General features: G+C 32.4%; 1 protein-coding gene across 1 annotated transcript in view; it reads right to left on the bottom strand.

Annotated features, from left to right (window-relative positions):
• LOC130440742 (cell adhesion molecule Dscam2) overlaps positions 1–18,424 on the bottom strand; it is a 125,500-nt gene that overhangs the window by 42,355 nt on the left and 64,721 nt on the right. The window contains exons 5-13 of the mRNA XM_056774055.1: positions 17,383–17,639; positions 11,127–11,331; positions 10,316–10,627; positions 9,140–9,345; positions 6,922–7,129; positions 4,374–4,667; positions 3,427–3,546; positions 2,418–2,591; positions 1,536–1,683 (exon numbers count right to left, since the gene is read on the bottom strand). Of these exons, the coding sequence (XP_056630033.1) occupies positions 1,536–1,683; positions 2,418–2,591; positions 3,427–3,546; positions 4,374–4,667; positions 6,922–7,129; positions 9,140–9,345; positions 10,316–10,627; positions 11,127–11,331; positions 17,383–17,639 (1,924 nt within the window). The remainder of the gene's footprint in view (positions 1–1,535; positions 1,684–2,417; positions 2,592–3,426; positions 3,547–4,373; positions 4,668–6,921; positions 7,130–9,139; positions 9,346–10,315; positions 10,628–11,126; positions 11,332–17,382; positions 17,640–18,424) is intronic.

Below are 18,424 nucleotides of genomic sequence, written 5' to 3'. Positions count from 1 at the left end.
TAAAAGAAATTCTTTTTGTTCGTAATTTTTTTTCATATCTCTCTTTGTAGAAGAGTTAGAGCTTTAAAAATAATTGAATTGCTTATAACCAATTTTTCATTATATCGACGATAACTTTCCATATATTGATTTTTTATAAAAAACTGTACAGACCTTTTTTGTAGATATTCTTAAAAGAAATTCTTTTTGTTCGTAATTTTTTTTCATATCTCTCTTTGTAGAAGAGTTACAGATTTATAAATAATTGAATTGCTTATAACAAATTTTTCATTATATCGACGATAACTTTTCAAATATTGATTTTTTATATTAAACTGTGGAGACCTTTTTTGTACATATTTTTAAAACAAATATTTTTTATTGGTAAAATTTTTTCATATCTTTTTTTGTTGAAGAGTTACAGCTTTATAAATAATTAAATTGCTTATAACAAATTTTTCATTATGTCGACGATAACTTTTCAAATATTGATTTTTTATAAAAAACTGTACAGACCTTTTTTGTAGATATTCTTAAAAGAAATTCTTTTTGTTCGTAATTTTTTTTCATATCTCTCTTTGTAGAAGAGTTAGAGCTTTAAAAATAATTGAATTGCTTATAACCAATTTTTCATTATATCGACGATAACTTTCCATATATTGATTTTTTATAAAAAACTGTACAGACCTTTTTTGTAGATATTCTTAAAAGAAATTCTTTTTGTTCGTAAATTCTTTTCATATCTCTCTTTGAAGAAGAGTTACAGATTTATAAATAATTGAATTGCTTATAACAAATTTTTCATTATATCGACGATAACTTTTCAAATATTCCATTTTTTACAAAAAATTGTACAGACCTTTTTGTAGATATTTTTAAAAGAAATTCTTTTTGTTCGTAAATTCTTCTCATATCTCCCTTCGTAGAATAGTTAGAGCTTTAAAAATAATTGAATTGCTTATAACAAATTTTTCATTATATCGACGATAACTTTTCAAATATTCATTTTTTACAAAAAACTGTGGAGACCTTTTTTGTAGATATTTTTGAAGGAAATATTTTTTATTCGTAAATTTTTTTCAAATCTCTTTTTGTTTAAAAGTTACAGCTTTATAAATAAAGTAAAATCTGTTCAACTAGCTTCAACGTATTCGTCATCATCATACTGATCCCTGGAGTATTATATTTTCTTCACTGACGCTGCTCGGAGCAAGTGTACTACACCACTATAAAAAACCAGCGAGGCAATCCGATACCTGAGCTTTGGAATTAAATCGTTACGTATTTTATCAATGGGTATCAAATACTAACTAAAAAGCGCAGTTTCCTCAAACATTGTGCGAATAGGCACAAAATTGAAAAAACTTATTGAACCTCACTTCGTTCACTTTAGTGGTAAATTAAGGGATCCTTTTAAACTTCTTATATCAATAAATGAAGAGTGCAATGATGTATGAAATTATAAAAGACAAGATATGAAATACCACTGCCATATACTTTTGGCAAAAAAGTTAAATGATTGAATGATTGAGAGAATTATTTTTTATGAAATTCACCTTTGATCTCCATCTTTGGATATATGTTGGCCACCTACTTTCCAATTAATTTCCATTGGTGTATCACCAAGTGCAGAACATTGTAAATGAGCTTGTTCTCCTTTGACTACTTGAAGTTGCTTCGATTTTTGTGGAAAATGGGCAGGTGCTGAAAAGTACCGGTATTCAAAATTTATTAAAAAGTATAAATCATATTTTATTTCTTTTTTATTTATTCGTCATAAATGATATCGATACTATTCCATTGGCATTATGCCTACATCATAATCTGATTCCAATATCAATTACGAGCTTAGAGCTAACTTGAGTTATTCCTCTGTAACTCACTAAGGTCTTACTTAACAGGATTCTTGGGTTACTAATACATTCTTAACACTTATTAACTTAAACTTCAACAATATATCTTCACCAATTTGGAAAGCTCGATAATCCTTGTTCTTCTCGCAATGTCAAGAAGCTGGACTACTTCAACATTGGTATAATGATGAAGTCGAAGTTCATAACTCGTGGCTATTGTCTGGTCAACGGTATCCATTTCCATTTCCTTATGGATGATACTGTTTCGAAAATAGCAAGGTGCAGCCACGATTCTCCTTAGTATCATGTTCTGAAATCTTGTAGATCTTGTAGATTACTTCCACTAGCGTGAAATACCATACGACCAGATGAGTTTAAGTGTATGTGCACAAGCTTGTTGTGTACATATTAAATGGAGTTTCGACCGATTCAAATAAATACATGAATTTTAATCAAACGATTATTACAGATTATGACAAATAGAAAGAGAAATATTGAAATACGAGATAAATGGTTCGAAGAAAGGAGCTTGTGAATAAAATGGTTTATGAGTGCAACTATTAAATATATTTTCATTTCACGTACCGTTTACTTTTAAATGTATCACTTTACTAACTCCAGTTCCAATATTATTTTTTCCTTCGCACAAGTAATGTCCTTCGTTTTCCTTTGATATGTGATTGAAAATCAATGAACCATTTTGATGTTGTTGAACATTTGGTTCGAAAAGGAAGTCTTTGTATTCTCCTGGCTGCTCACCTAAAAACAGATTGAGTGTTATTCAAGATACAAGAACAGTAGGAAGATAGAATTGAAGAAAATAATAAACGAACACATACGGAACAAACAATAATATTAAAAAAATTGAATGAGCAATCAAATTTGTAGTTAAATATTATAAGAATTGGAGAGAGAAAACAAAATTCAATGATGTGAAAGGCTGTAACGTATTTTCAAATGACAAAACTTTAGTTGTACCATTTTTAAACAGAAGAAACAAAATAGGACCTAGTACTGAGCCTTGGGGCACTCCACATTCTAATGGCTTGCAAGAAGACATCGTTGTATCAACACTTACAAGCTAAATTCTCTTGGTAAGTTATGACTTAAACAAAGCGGGAGGTGGTTCCCTGAAACCATAATACACAACCGAAAGCTCTAGAAAAAAATCACAAAAAGTTGTTGCAATGGAGTAGTGGTTGTTTAGGCTGGAGTAAACATCATTTAGAAGAAGAAAAATTGATCAGTTGTATATATTTTATATTTGAAATGCTAAAAGTCGTTTTTGACTAGTTTTTCAATCAGTTTACGATGGAGGACTGAAAAATAATTGAGATAGGGAAAAAAAAGGAGAAGACAGACAGAAGATCAAAAAGATAATATACTGATTACATGAAAAAAGTTACAGAGGACTAATTACTAGGGACAGAAAAACATAGGAAAATGGGTTGAAGTTCCATTTGGTGGGTTTGCTTCGTAAAACATGTATTATATAACCTCAGGTAGAATCACTACAAAAAATAATCATCTTTGATCTATTTCAACTAACAAATAAGTGATTGATATACGTTATGAGCTATTGACATAATCGTACCTACAGCTTTTTTCCATGTAATCATAGGTTTAGGATAACCATCCGCTTGGCAGTGAATAATCGCTTCTTGATTAGCAGCGACACTTACATCAGAAGGTTCCACTGTCCATCGTGGAGGAACTGTGACAAAACGTGGAATTAAATTTATAAGGATCTCACTTTTGTGCTAAATACGATTTTATGCGTTTTTCTTTTATAATTGCGCATTCTTACTAAAGTCATAATGAACAGATTCATACTTTTAGATACCTAATTCTCTAGAGTGATTTTTTGTACAGTAATTTTATGATTGGTACTAATGGTTCTGTTTTCGTTTGGTGATCTCCATATCGGCACTTCTCCAGAAACTTCTCTATTTGGTTTAATTCTATTGATATATAGTGTATGGAACAGCTCAGTTGTATAAGAATTTGTTTCTCAATATTTTGACATCCATTTGGTGTCTTTTCATGGAACGATGTTCTTCCTAAACTTTCTCCCAATTATAGAGTTTCGCCGGATAAGATTGTTTTTTCAATATGATTTTGCCTAATATTTTCTAGTAATATTTTGAAAAATTGAACTGCTGATGATGCTAAGAATAAATCAACTCATTTTAAGATCGCAAATCGACTTGACAATTTAACTACTACATTGTCATTGCTTGAACATTGTTTTGAGAATCTGATAGCATTTTCCAGAATCTCACATCTCATATCCAGGCTTCTAGGCATTAAAATACCCGAAAGAAGAATATATATGAAATCCTAGAGAAGGTATTTGTCGACAAAAGGACGAGAAAGAGAAAAGTAACGAAGCTAATTAAAGTAACTTAAACTAGATAATTATTATGAATGAATCATCACGATTATTTGATAAAATTTCCGAATATTTGTTTTCTTCGTATTATAAATTCAATGCATATGGTAAACATAGATAAGGAGGTGAGGAACATAGAGTATTATTACCGTTAACAGTAAGTGGAACGACGTATTTTTCTGAACCAGCTACGTTACTTGCTATGCAAGTATAATTGCCACTATGGGCGGAAGTCACTTGATCAATAATTAACGAAGAAGAGAATTCGTCGATCCTCCTAACGACTGTTCCCAAAGCAGCGTTATTAGAGACCACTTTTGAATTCCTCTCCCAACGGAAAGTGATTGGTAAGTCACCTTCCATAATTTGGCAGGTAATAGCAGCTCGCATACCCTCTCTCAGAAGATCCGTCATCGGATTTATTGGTAGTATTTTTGGAGGTACTGAAAGAAAAAAAAATATAATATGTTAATCTCTGTTATGGAAAAAAAATACCAAAATTAACGATTAATTCAAAATAGAGAAGAAGAGAAGATAAAGGTTGTTTAAGTACTTCTTTTATAATGTTTGATAATATCTTTACTCTCATAAAAATAAGATTGATGGACTTCCAATTACACTTTTTCATGAAAGTAAACTTTGATAAACCGACAACTATTGAATAAGTACTAGGAAAATATGGATGGAGAAGACACACAAACCCTAATTTTGATTGTATATTGTAATATCCTTAGATTGTTATCGAGAGAATGGTACTCAACAGTCGACTAGCTTCGAGTCGAATACTTCAGATATTGGAGTTAACCAAAAGGTGTCTATGAATTTTTGGTATGCACTCATGTCTTTTATAGGTTAATACCACTTCTTATATGTCCACAATTAGCGAAATTGTTCTCCTCATTTAGAACGTTGGATTAGAAATTTCATTGAGTGGAAACAAATAATGTTTCATTCAGTTGGACTATATGATCATTTGCAAGAAACTTCTGTTAAACTTGTGTTAAATACCACATCTTCTTCTCGAAGCTAGTGGACTGGCGAATATCGTATTGATCGAGTCAAACTTAATATACTTTGAGAACTGGTAAAAGTGATGATGAGAGTATTATGACTTTTCGGAAACTGCTGATTGCGGATCATAACCCAGAACGAGATTTAGATCAAAGTTTCCGAGAGTCGCGTTTAATTTTCGATATAAATTTCAAATTAAAAATATGATCTACAAGAGAAGTTTAATACCAATAAGCTATTTTTCTGCTAAAATGGCGAGAAGTATAAAAAAAATTAATTGTAGACAGTGATTTAAGGGGAATGAATAATTCAATTTTTCAAGCCAAAAAACCGTGAACATATGAAACAGCCCGTCAGCTGATAATATGGATGAGATCTTTCTTAATGCTGTATTCCGTTAATAAAATTGAATTAGCAAATTTTTGGAAAAAATTATAGATAACTTGGTGTTAAAAATAGTCCGATCAAATTAGATCAAAAATAAAAGTGAAGTTACATAAATTTACAACAACTTAAAAATTGGTAAAATAGCTCAAAATATAATTGCAAATAAAATTTGAGAGTTACCTATATTTCCCCTGTATGGAAAAGGTAAAAGAAAATGAGTTTTTTACGATTTTTAGGCAAATAGTGGAGTAAAAAAACAAGTTCAATTAGCTTATCTTCCACCAACCTCAATTGCTGCTCACCAACATTTTTTTTTTTCGGGTATATTATCAAGTTCAAGTGTAACTTGGTAATCACACAATTTTTTGTAACAGGGCCAAATGTAGTTATAAAAAAGACGAGCTATTTTGTTCTTTGATATGAACAAATTGTCAAGGCCAGTCGTCTTCTAATGTTGAATCACAATAATGTAGAATTCGTATTATAACAACGGGGTAGAATGCGATACATCGCTATTGAGTACCTGAGTCCAGAATGAAGATGGAGAAGAAGAAGGACAATAAGAACATTAAGAAGAACAAGAAGGTGAAGATGAACAAGAATATGAACTAGAAGTAGAACAAGAAGATGAACAAGGAGATGAATAAGAAGATAAACAAGAATAAGATCAAGAAGATGAAAAAAAAGAACAAAAAATGAACTAGAAGATAAATTAGAATATGAACTAGATGATGAACAAGAAGATGAATAAGAAGATTAACTAGAACATGAACTAGAAGTAGAATAAGCAGCTGAACAAGAAGATGAACTAGAAGATGAACTAGAAGACGAACTAGAAGATAGACTAGAAGGTGAACAAGAAGATGAACTGGAAGGTGGACTAAAAGGTAAACAAGAAGATGAACTAGAAGATGAACTAGAAGATGAAGTAGAAGATGAACTAGAACATGAACTAAAAGATGAACAAGAAGATAAACTAGAAGATGAACTAGAAGATGAACTAGAAGATGAACTAGAAGATGAACAAGAAGATGAACTAGAAGATGAACTAGAAGATGAACTAGAAGATGAATTAGAAGATGAATAAGAAGATAAACTAGAAGATAGACTAGAAGATGAACAAGAAGAAGATAAAGAATACGAACAAGAAGAAGATCAAGAAGGAGAACTTGACTTTATACGAAAAAATTTCATACAGGTGAAATATAGGGAACTTAATTATATTTTAAACAATTCTTCGAATGTCTAAATTGACCGGACTAAAGCCTGACGATGGCGGATATTAATTTCAAACTTCACCTATAACTTGAATCTCAACATCCCTCCTAGCCGTATTTCTCTGCCTGTTTTGAGCTTGACAAGTATACGTGCCCGCATCCTCTTTCCTTTGTGTCTGTTCGATCACCAATGTACCGTTGGCATATACTCTTTGACGACGATTAATTGGAAGAAGTTGACCCTCACGTTCCCATGTTATTGTTTCAATAGGGTAACCTGCTACGGGGCACTGGAACAAGAAAAAATCGTGACACACTCACGACCTTTATTGGCTTGGAATGAATAGTTAAGCGGATACCATTGTGAGCTTGTAGTTTCCGGCTCATGAAACACAGTTGTAAATCATTTGAAATGAAAAAATAAAAATTAAATATTATTAATATTAATAAAAAAGATATTATGACGTTTGGAATAAAGTGGGAAATGAACTTCCGCTAAATATGTAAAGAATAATTTTTCCATACTATAGACACCGTCAAGAATAAGCCAAAGCATATAGCATATCTAAAGTCATTGTGAAGTGGTATGAAAAATAACAACAAAGTTGTTAGATATACAAAGTAGTATAAATAAATATATATAATATATAGTATTTATAAATAAATTTCTGTTATAAACGGGTTATTTTAATACATTTTGATAAAAACGATGATTATCTGAAAAGTTTCCAATCCAACAAAAAAAACTAGACATTTCTTTTCCATAAGTCTTCTTTCAAGTCTACACACTTTTCCACCGAAGCTCCAGCTCCAAGTCGCTGGGGGCAGAACTGGTGAATATCGTAGGCGAATCAATTCTAAATGCTTTTCGTGTATGTAAACCATGTGTGAAAATCTGCATTGTCTTCCTTTTTCTTCAAATGCCGTCACTTTTTTCCAATCTTTCTCTCTACCTTATTAATCAATGATGCGTGATAAATAATAATCCTTCCTAGACCATTATTTCATAGTAGGAACCTTCCTAGATGTTTATTTCATGTTTGGAACCTTCGTAGACACGTTTATTCGTGATTTATACCTTCCGAGACACTTATTTGATTATTGGAACCTTTGAAGACACATTTTTCAAATTCAGAACTTCCCTGGTCACTCATTTTTCAATAGGAACCTTTTTGACACTTGGAACCTCCGTACATATTTATTTTCACAATTGAAACATTTCTCTACACTAATCCTATGATTGGAACCTTCCTAGACACTTATTGCATGTTAGAAACCTTAGTAGACATTTTTTTCATGATTGGAAACTTCCGAAACACTTATTTGATTATTGGTACTTTTGAAGATACTTTTTTTCGTATTCAGAACCTCTCTAGTCACTTATTTTTCAATAGGAACTTTTATAGACATTTGCAGACTCTGTACACATTTATTTTCACAATTGGGACCTTTCTCTACACATATTTTTTGATTGGACTCTTACTTCATGTTTAGAACATTAATAGATAATTAAAGTTTATTAACGGAACCTCCGTACACACTTTTTTTACAATAAGAACCCTATTATACCATTGTTTTATAGTAGGAACCTTTTTATGCACTTATGCTAAGATTGGATCTTTTATAGATATTTATTTTCACAATGGTAACCTTCCTAGAAACTTTTTTGACAAACGGAACCCTTCTTCTGTTGAATTTTTTAATAATTGACAGATTTTCAAGCAATTTTTTATTAATTTGCTATAGTGACATGGGTCCATCACTTCACACCGACACAAAAGAACAATCAAAACAATGGACTGAAAAGGCAAAGACCGTTCCATCTGCATGCAAGATCGTGGTGTCGTTATTTTGGGATGCGCGTGGGATAATTTTTATTGACTATCCTGAAAAAGGAATAAATATTAACGAAAAGTATTATACAAAATTACATTGCAACGTTTGAACGAAGAAATCAAGCAAAAATAGCCCCATTTGGTTAAGAAGAAAGAATCGTTTCATCAAGACAATGCATCAGCTCACACATGCGTTATTGCATTGGCCAAAATTAATGAAATAACGTTTAATTTGCTACTTCATACACCTCATCCGCTAGATTCAGTCCACTCGGATCATTTCCTGTCTCCAGACTTGAAAAAATGGTTCGGTGGTCAAAGATGAACAATGAAAAGGTGATATCGGGAAAAACCTATAACTACGAAACTAGAAATAAATTGGAAAAATTTTCTAGATGAAATTAGTGGATTTAGAGGATCTAGAAAAAATTAAAATTAACACAATATCCAGTTGAAATATTTTACCTTAATATTTAAACTCATTCCTGCAACTCCGGTTATTTTTTGCATATCTCTAATATATGGTAATCCGTAAACATTCACTCTGGCACTATGTGAGATTTTTCCTACTGTATTATGAGCAGTGCATGTGTATTCTCCACCATCTTCAGCTTTCACGTTGGTAATATTCACATGACTGATGACATCATCTTGGATGGTAACATACTGACCTACGAAAGATTGCTCAATTTATTTGTTTAAATTTCTTTAATTTATTATTTCTTAGACCGTTCGATATGTTAATATTTCTAAACTTTTTTGATTTTAGGTCTCTTTTGTTTCAAAATTAGTTTTCTTATTAACTTTTAAAAGATAGATTGAAATTGATATTTGTTTATATAGTCATATTCTTGTAGTTTGAGATTATAAAATAGCAGGAATCTACTCAGAAATTTGAAAAGAAGTCCGTTGCCCGCAAATATATGTTAGTGATTGCATTTATTTGCCAGACTCTCATAAAATCTCATTTAAATTATAATTAAGAATTTTTGTAGTGAAGGGAAATGATGTATGGTCCCGATATTTGTGAAAACTAAATCAAAACAAAATGGTTCATTAGAACAACAAAAAGTTGGGTTGTAGTGATTAAACGGAAGCAAAGCAAATCGGTGAAAGATGTTCTTCTACAAGCAATGTATTTGGTAAAAAATCATCCTTACTAGCACCAAATATAATGATTCCTCGTTTTTTCCCCTTGGACAAGAAGTATTTGAGACCAATCCTTGGATTGGACTATTAAACTAGGTTTCGTCCAAATACGTTTTAAAATACGAAGTTCGACGTTTCGACATAATTTTATAATAACTATTCTGTTGTCAAGTTTTCAAGGTTGAAACCACAATCTATCAAAACACAAGTACCTCTAAATATTTATAGTTATCATCAAGAAACTTTAGCAATATTTGTGTATCATGTCCAATATTGGCACTAAATTGATTATATAAAAGCTATTCATCGAATAATATCTCATATGTCCAGCAACAAATCGGATGCATTTGGAAGCATTGAGATTGTTAAATGTATTAATAGGTCAAATAGAGACCAAGTGCTTATTCCTTACAGCCCAATCTATAGTTTATTAGTTAAGGAATGAATATGGATTTTCTGATTCTGAAATTAATTCGTCCAATTAAAACTTACCAACTAGGAATCTAGAATGATCTGGTATGGGAAATCCATCTAATGTCCAAGTAAATTGAGGTGGTGGATTTCCAGAAGCAACGCACTTCAAAGAAACTGTAGGACCTGGTTGAAGAGTTTGTTCCGAAAACCAATATATGAGTTCAGGACCTGCATCCCCCATATTAAGTTCGGCAATTGCTTGAGCTTGATCCCAATTATTACTAACTATACATTGAAACATTCCTCGGTCTTCTTTTGTCAACGACTTGACAGTTAAACGCGGCGGTTCAGCTATTACTTCCATACGACTGTCTTGAGCAATTGGTTTACCTATAACAATAAGTGAGTTGTTAACTACTATCCAATATTGAAATTTAGTCCATTGATTGACTTTTTCACTAGGCTGACGTTAAGTGAGATCTACTGAATTGGAATTAAGGGCTTAATTCACTTCATTTATTTATGTGGTTAATCATGATTTCTATCTTAGATCAATTTAAGTGATATATCTAAGAATAGGATTTTTGCGATATCTACTACCATTTATTATTATTATCTACCTTTTCATGGAATACTATATGGTGAATAGGTTGAAAAACATTTGAAAGGTTGAAGGTTACAGAATATGACCGATATCCAAAAAAAGAGAAGGTCACGAAAGGCTTCAATATTTTGAGACTGCGAAAGTATAATTTTGATTGACTTTAAGGAATCAAATATAAAATACAACAGTTGTGTTCAAACTACTTTAGTCAGATCTTCTGAAAAGTGTGTTTGAGTTTTTTTGGACCTTTCTTTCTATATTAGGCTCATGGTCCGCACTACTTACCGTTATGCATCCAACCGACTTGGGTAACTGGATATCCATTTATAATACATTGGAACGTAGCATCTTTTCCGACGTCTACAACTTGTACTTGTGGTTGTACGTGAGCAGATAATTGAGCAGTTACCTCTAACGTTACTCTGATGCTCTCTTCACCAGCTGAATTATTAGCGAAACAAATATAGACACCTCTATCCTCCAGTCTTACCTGTAATAAATATGATAAATAGAAATCCAGTTCATAAAATTTTTTTCTTGAGGAATACCCTTGAAGATAGATCAGTTCTAGTAAATCTTCACAGTATTATTATACAGTGCTTTTCAGATAAAAGTATCCACCTTTAATAACTTTTGTAATACTGGTATTTAGAAAAAATCCAAAAACACGTCAATTTATGTTGGAAGGGGCAAGCATTATGGCATATTTAAACTTACTGGAAAAGCCACCCCCTCACCCCTAGCAGCATCCCCTTTATTTTTTTAAATTACTTTTCATATTTTTTATGTAAAATTTGGATACCCCGCTTTGAGCTGATTTCAAAAATGTATAATACTTGTAGGTTAAAGTGGTTAGTTTATTAGATAAACAATTTTTCTTTTAAGAGCACAAATTTTACTTATTATTTACTTTCACCTTATTTGCCTGTACTAAAATGGGTTGTACAACAGTTCAAACTCTTTAATCTTTTTAACTGTGCTATTTATTATGAAGTTACAATAAGTGTTCAAAATGAGTACCATTCACTTCCATACAATGGTATAATCTATTTTGAAATGCCTCTCTGACATTGCTTAATACGGCTGGATTTAATTGTCGACATTCATTTTCTATCCTCTCTCGTAAATCATCCAGAGATTCTGGTTGGGTAGCATAAACTTTTGTTTTTAAATACCCCCATAAAAAGAAGTCTAGGGGTGTTAAATCCGGTGACCTAGGTGGCCACTCCATCATCTGCCCCCTTCTACCTATCCAACGAGCGGGGAATGTTTCGTTTAAAAATTGTCGGACAGGCATAGCATAGTGTGGGGGAGCTCCGTCTTGTTGAAATACCAGTAAATCTTCGGAAAGGTTATCATCATTTTCTATTATTGTTGTAATACGTGGGTCAACCCCTTCCCTGAGTAACTCAAGATATGATTCACCATTTAAATTTCCGTTGATGAAGAAAGGTCCGACAATGTGGTCACCTAGGATACCACACCAAACGTTTAACTTTTGGGGATGTTGTGTATGGAACTCACGCATAATATGTGGATCACTTTCAGCTCAATATCTACAATTATGCCTACTTACTAAGCCATTTAATGACCATGAGCATTCATCAGAAAAGCAAATATTGTTTAACTAATTGTGGATTGTTATTGATAATTTGCGTCATTGATTCGCAAAACTCTAGACGACGATCAAAATCATCTTCATTCAACTCGTGCACCAACTTAATTTTTTATGGGTGGTACTTGAATTTATGTAGAACTCGGAAAACTGTAGAAGATGAAACACCGATCGCTCTACTTATTGTTGACAACGATTGGGGTTGTTGAGCCTCTAAGCTGACTTGCCCTAAAATTGCCACTTGGATTGCTTCGTTATTTACGAGTCCCTCTCGCTTATGCACTTTACTGCAAACAGACCCTGTTGTGGTAAATTTCTCCATCAGTTGAATTACATACTTATGAGTTGCATGTCTTCCGTCATGTAATTCGTTAAATATTCTAGCAGCAGCTCTTGCACAATTATTATTTTGGTAGTATAAACCTACAATTTCAATTCTTTCTTGCAAAGAGTAAACCATTTCAGAGAAACAAAATAAATAATGTATCAAATTACACTATCAATAGTGACTACAAATTCTAGTTGACAATGTCAAACTTTAATAAAAAGTAGAGTTTTTTGTTGTTTGGATTTTTTAAGTAGAATAAATAGCACAGTTAAAAAGATTAAAGAGTTTGAACTGTTGTACAACCCATTTTAGTACAGGCAAATAAGGTAAAAGTAAATAATAAGTAAAATTTGTGCTCTTAAAAGAAAAATTGTTTATCTCATAAACTAACCACTTTAACCTACAAGTATTATACATTTTTGAAATCAGCTCAAAGAGGAGTATCCAAATTTTACATAAAAAATATGACAAGTAATTTAAAAAAATAAAGGGGATGCTGCTAGGGGTGAGGGGGTGGCTTTTCCAGTAAGTTTAAATAAGCCATAATGCTTGCCCCTTCCAACATAAATTGACGTGTTTTTGGATTTTTTCTAAATACCAGTATTACAAAAGTTATTAAAGGTGGATACTTTTATCTGAAAAGCACTGTACATATACCAAATATATAAATCATATGCTTAAATAGAGGATACTTAATATTTCTAATATTAACTTCATTATTTTTATTTCTTGATAAACATTTTCTGTAAATTTTCGTGAAATGTTGAGAGCCCCGCTATTTAGAAATTAAGAAAATAATGTCTTTTGTTTTTTTTTGTTTAATAAACAGTTTTATTTTATTGAATTCTTTGACATCAATGTAAGATAAAAAAAAATAAAAAGTGATAATTGATTTCAGATAGAAATATTTGTCTAAAAGTTTAATTAATTGAGAAATAACTAATTAATAATAATTTTTGATCTAATCATAACATAAAATTTGTTAATATATACTGGATGCATTATGGTATATACAATCAACCTCGTGAACTATTAAAAAATGGATTGAAAGGAGCTGACTGATCTCTCCTTAATGACAAACTTAAGCAGCATAAGGACGGAGTTGCTAAAAGCTCTAATATCTTATGAACTCAGTTTTTAAGTTGAAAGCTTCTATTTTTCTAATGAAAACTCATCATTATATGTCGTGTGAGACATTATCAAGAAATTTTTATTATAATGGTTTGTTCGTCACTATTTTTTTAATTTATTTTGAGATAGAATTAATGCAATTAGAAGGATCTAAATGCATTTCGGTTGTTAATAAATGTTGAAAGTCTAAAATAATGAGAAAAAAGTAAAAAATGAAACTTCAAAGTTATAACAACTACGCTTTTTCTGATTCTACGGAGTAATTAATTGTGAATATTAGGCTTTCTACGTCTTTCAAAAGAATTTAATTTACATTATGGAGTTCATGGGAATAGATTCATATCTATCTGAAAAATCTAGACGGATTTGAAAATCACAAAATTAGGAATTGAACGTTTACGAGAACTGAGAATAAATACAAATAAATGAAGAAAATATAAGCAAATTAGAGATATATCAGATATAGTATGCGGTGGAAAGGTATAAATTATCATAGATAATTGGTTAGATTATGTTCAGGCTCATTATACGAGGGTTGCCACTTAAGTTTTTTGGCTTTATTGTTTTTCAAAATATTCTCTATTAAGATCAACACATTTTTGTATGTATTCGAACCAATTGTCGAAGCATTTCACCATTCCGATCGAGGTACCTCCACTACATGTGATTTCGAAGCATGAACCGCTTCTTCACGTGTAGAAAAACATTGATCTCGCAATTTATTTTTGATCTGCGGGAATAAGAAAAAATCATATCATCATCATCATCAATTCGATGAAAAGTTTTTGTTTGCATTGATGTGTGAAAGTCGGTTGTTGTAAAGTTTCGTATAGACGTCTTTTAAAGTGTCGCAAATGAATTTTTTCAACATTTTTCGCAGCAATCGATACGAGCTTTTTTGAGCTATTGACAAATTATGCGGTATACAACACGAACAAATATATATATGACAGCCAAATGTTCGAGTGTGACCTTCACGAAATTCATCCTATAGAGAAGTACGATCACGGTTGAATTAAGAAAATCGAGCTCGAGATGGCGCTTCATCACCAAAAGTCGAAACGAGTTGATCGGTATACAGAAGTAGGTTTAATCGACGTCGAAAGTCAAAGGAAATCATCGCACAAAAATGTTCGCTATTTACATCCATTTTTTGATCAAAATATCTGTAAACAAGTCAAAGAGCACTCGTTTGATAACACGTTCTAAGTACGTCAGATTTGATATATTCAGTGTTGCCATATTTCAAAACTTAAGTAGCAGCCCGCGTATTTGTTAATAAATTGACATTCCAGGAAGCGAACTAACAAATTTGAGGTTTGGTACCATTATCAAAAGGAAACTTGATAATAAATTGGATATTTTAATAGAGAATGACATGAAATTCGTACTATTTCAGTTTTAAATTATAGTTTTGGGCGGTTTATTCACTTTGATAACTTAATACTTTTCTCTTGATGATTTAGGTGAGATCAATAATTAGTTCAAATATTTTTTAACTAGAAATACAAGGTGAAATTTATCGTTATTTGTTTACGTATCTCTTATTCAAAGTGAAATTAGCTTCCCACAACATATTTTCATGCATCTGTTGTTTGAATTTCATTTATTTTTTACCTTGGTTCACAAATTAAAACTGAAATCAATATATTTAGTAGAATTCGGGAAGTTTTCTAATTATGGAAGGAGTTTCCACTGTAATTGTCTTTACATTAAGTAGAATCTAGATTAGAAGGAAGATATGAAACTCTGATATTTTAATTGGTTTTCATCCACCTTTGAACGTCGAAAAAGGAAACTGAACCAACTCCAGACATCAATATCAATTGAGATTTCAGTTTATTGTTCTTTGTAAAGTTTCGTATTCATTCAATTGTCATTTATACCAACGGTAACTTCTAGAAAGTAATTTCTGTGTTTCTGGTTTTTGCTACACGGTATAGTATGAATTTGAATGTTAATTTTATACAGCTACAATCATTATTAAATAGTTTGTTCTAGTATCAGAAAACAAGAAGCGAAGGTAGAGTATAAAATATTTGAAAATACTGGGAAATAATTTGGATTTCTCTAGATTTTCTAATTAAATCCATAATAACGTGCAATTAGAAATCCCAGTGAACCGACGTAATGAGTATTAATTAACGAAATGCATAACTTTATAAAATAATACAAGCAATGATTTTGCCGAAACAATAGTAGGAAAATAATTTAAAAAAAAACTATATGACTTTTTCTCAATGAAATATATTATTGTGATGTTCGAAAACGGAAAATGGACAAGTAGTAGCAGGAATATGTGACCCAGGAATCAAGCTCGCTATTCCAATTGGCTGAGAATACCATCTGAAGAACCTCGGAGAAACAACGACGAAACGGATTCACTCGCTAGATTGAGATCGGCAAAGCCATCAACCCAGAACTTATCCTTAGTGCGACCAAAAGCGCTGTCATCACGTCTCTTAACAGTCTTCTTGCAAGGCGGGCTCAGCAGAGATGGATGGAGACGCCTGGCATGAGATAAGCGAAGGCCCGTATAGACGGAATCCACTCGTCTAGGCGCGAAATCAGACTAGTGACCGGACTTCTAACTGGACACTGCCATCTAAGACGTCACCTTCACACCATGGGCATCAAGGATGATACGGAGTGCCGCTGTTGCATTGAGGAGGACGAAACTGCAGACCACGTTATCTGTGAGTGCCCTGCACACGGGCGCGGTTTAAACACCTGGACAAACCCCACAACCTGCCTAACGACATCAAAGAGTTAAAGCCAAAGCACCTGATAGACTTCTCAAAGAACATTGGAGTTTGGTAACGTCAAGAGGGGCCCGATAGGCCTATCTGAAGGCTACTGTGCTCAACGGCTTCACGGCCGCCCACACCTACGAACTATGAACTAAGAACCTCCTTTGAGAGTGCGAGGCGGTCCATAAACAAAAATTACGGTATTAGATTTAAGTTTCATAAAACCAGGAGAGCATAGCCACTAGATAAGTAGCTTCAGTGGATGTATTTACCAGTAGGCTGAGTAGGCTGTACCCTAAAGCGGCAGATTTGAAGTGACGACAAATTTTGTCCGTCAATTCTTCATTTCGATTCACCGAGAAGATGGGTTTTAATGAGCTATACAAGAGAATTTCGAGTATTTGGAACAAAAGCGATGGGATTAAGCGTATAGAAAGATTGTATTAAAGAAATGAAAAAAAAAACTGTTTTATGGAACACCTGACGAAGATTTTGATGCTGCTAGTGATTACTTCAGAGTTAATACGTTTCTCGTTGTAATAGATAGACTCAGATTCGAATCAGCCAAACGGACAGAGAACTATAATGGATTTAGCTTGAAATTTTCTTAGAAAACAATGCGTACACTTTAAAACTACCTTTCATATTTCACCACATATTGCTTTGTGCTCATAATCGTAGAATTGTTGTCTATTTTATATATTCAATGAGATTTACCTTCGATATTCTAAGTAAACCCGCTGAAAGTATTGTCAGTCTTTCACCGAGAGCAACAGGTACACTTTGTCCTTGTAGCTCCCTTTTCCAGTAATACCCCGGGACAGGATATCCTTGAGCTACGCATGGTAGAGTAACATCTTCGCCCAAAACTACTCGCCTGGCGTTATATTTATCAACACTGATCCGTGGTTGAGCATCACCCTTTGGCTCCGTAACTATGATTCGACCCGGATATGATGATGTCTGAACTTCACCTGAAATATTAATTACCTTTTGAAACACAGAGAAATTTCTTCGGTAAAAACTGTTAAAAGTACAAAGAAAAATTCAACTCGTACATACATATGATTCGAGGAAAGCCTCCAAAAGAAGAATATCGAAACTGTTTATATTCATAAAATAGTCGCTAAGGCGCTCAATCTTTTGAGTTATTTTTCACTGAAATTCAGCCAGTGAACAAACCAAAAAAAAAAATCCAAAATTTTTCTATATCATGTTTGTTTTTTAAAATATCTCTCAAGCTAAGTGGTGGAAAGTGATTTTCACATAAACAGATGTAGCTACAGGTTGAGTGCCGAAATATTAAAACATTTACGGTCCCCATTGATCATTTTTTTCTATGCCTCATGTACTATTTTAGTGCAAAAACGTCTTTTTTCAACTGTTTTGATCACCTAAGACTATACATAAGTTCCTAAATTAACTTTCAAACGTTTGACAAGATTATGAATGTAATATTTGATTTCTATGAACCTTGTCCTCTCGTCGGTTCTACTCAGTTCATATTAAATTTTCTAGGAAGCTTTAATGGAACTGATCTCTGTGAAGACAACCAAAAAAATTTTTTTTCAAATAAGGCACCACCAAAAGATATTTTACCTTATAAATCTTTTATTTTGAGTTAGCCAGACACGATAACGTCTATTTGGAGTACCGATGATGTATGGAGGAGGACGAAACTGCAGATAACGTTATCTGTGAGTGCCCTGCACACGGGAGCGATTTAGACACCCGAGCAAACCCCACAACCTGCCTAACG

This window comes from Diorhabda sublineata, chromosome 2 (genome assembly GCF_026230105.1).
Source record: "Diorhabda sublineata isolate icDioSubl1.1 chromosome 2, icDioSubl1.1, whole genome shotgun sequence".
In the NCBI taxonomy this organism is placed as follows: Eukaryota; Metazoa; Arthropoda; class Insecta; order Coleoptera; family Chrysomelidae; genus Diorhabda; species Diorhabda sublineata.
The sequence above is the reverse complement of the archived record's forward strand: the minus strand, read 5'-3'. Positions and strand labels throughout refer to the sequence as shown.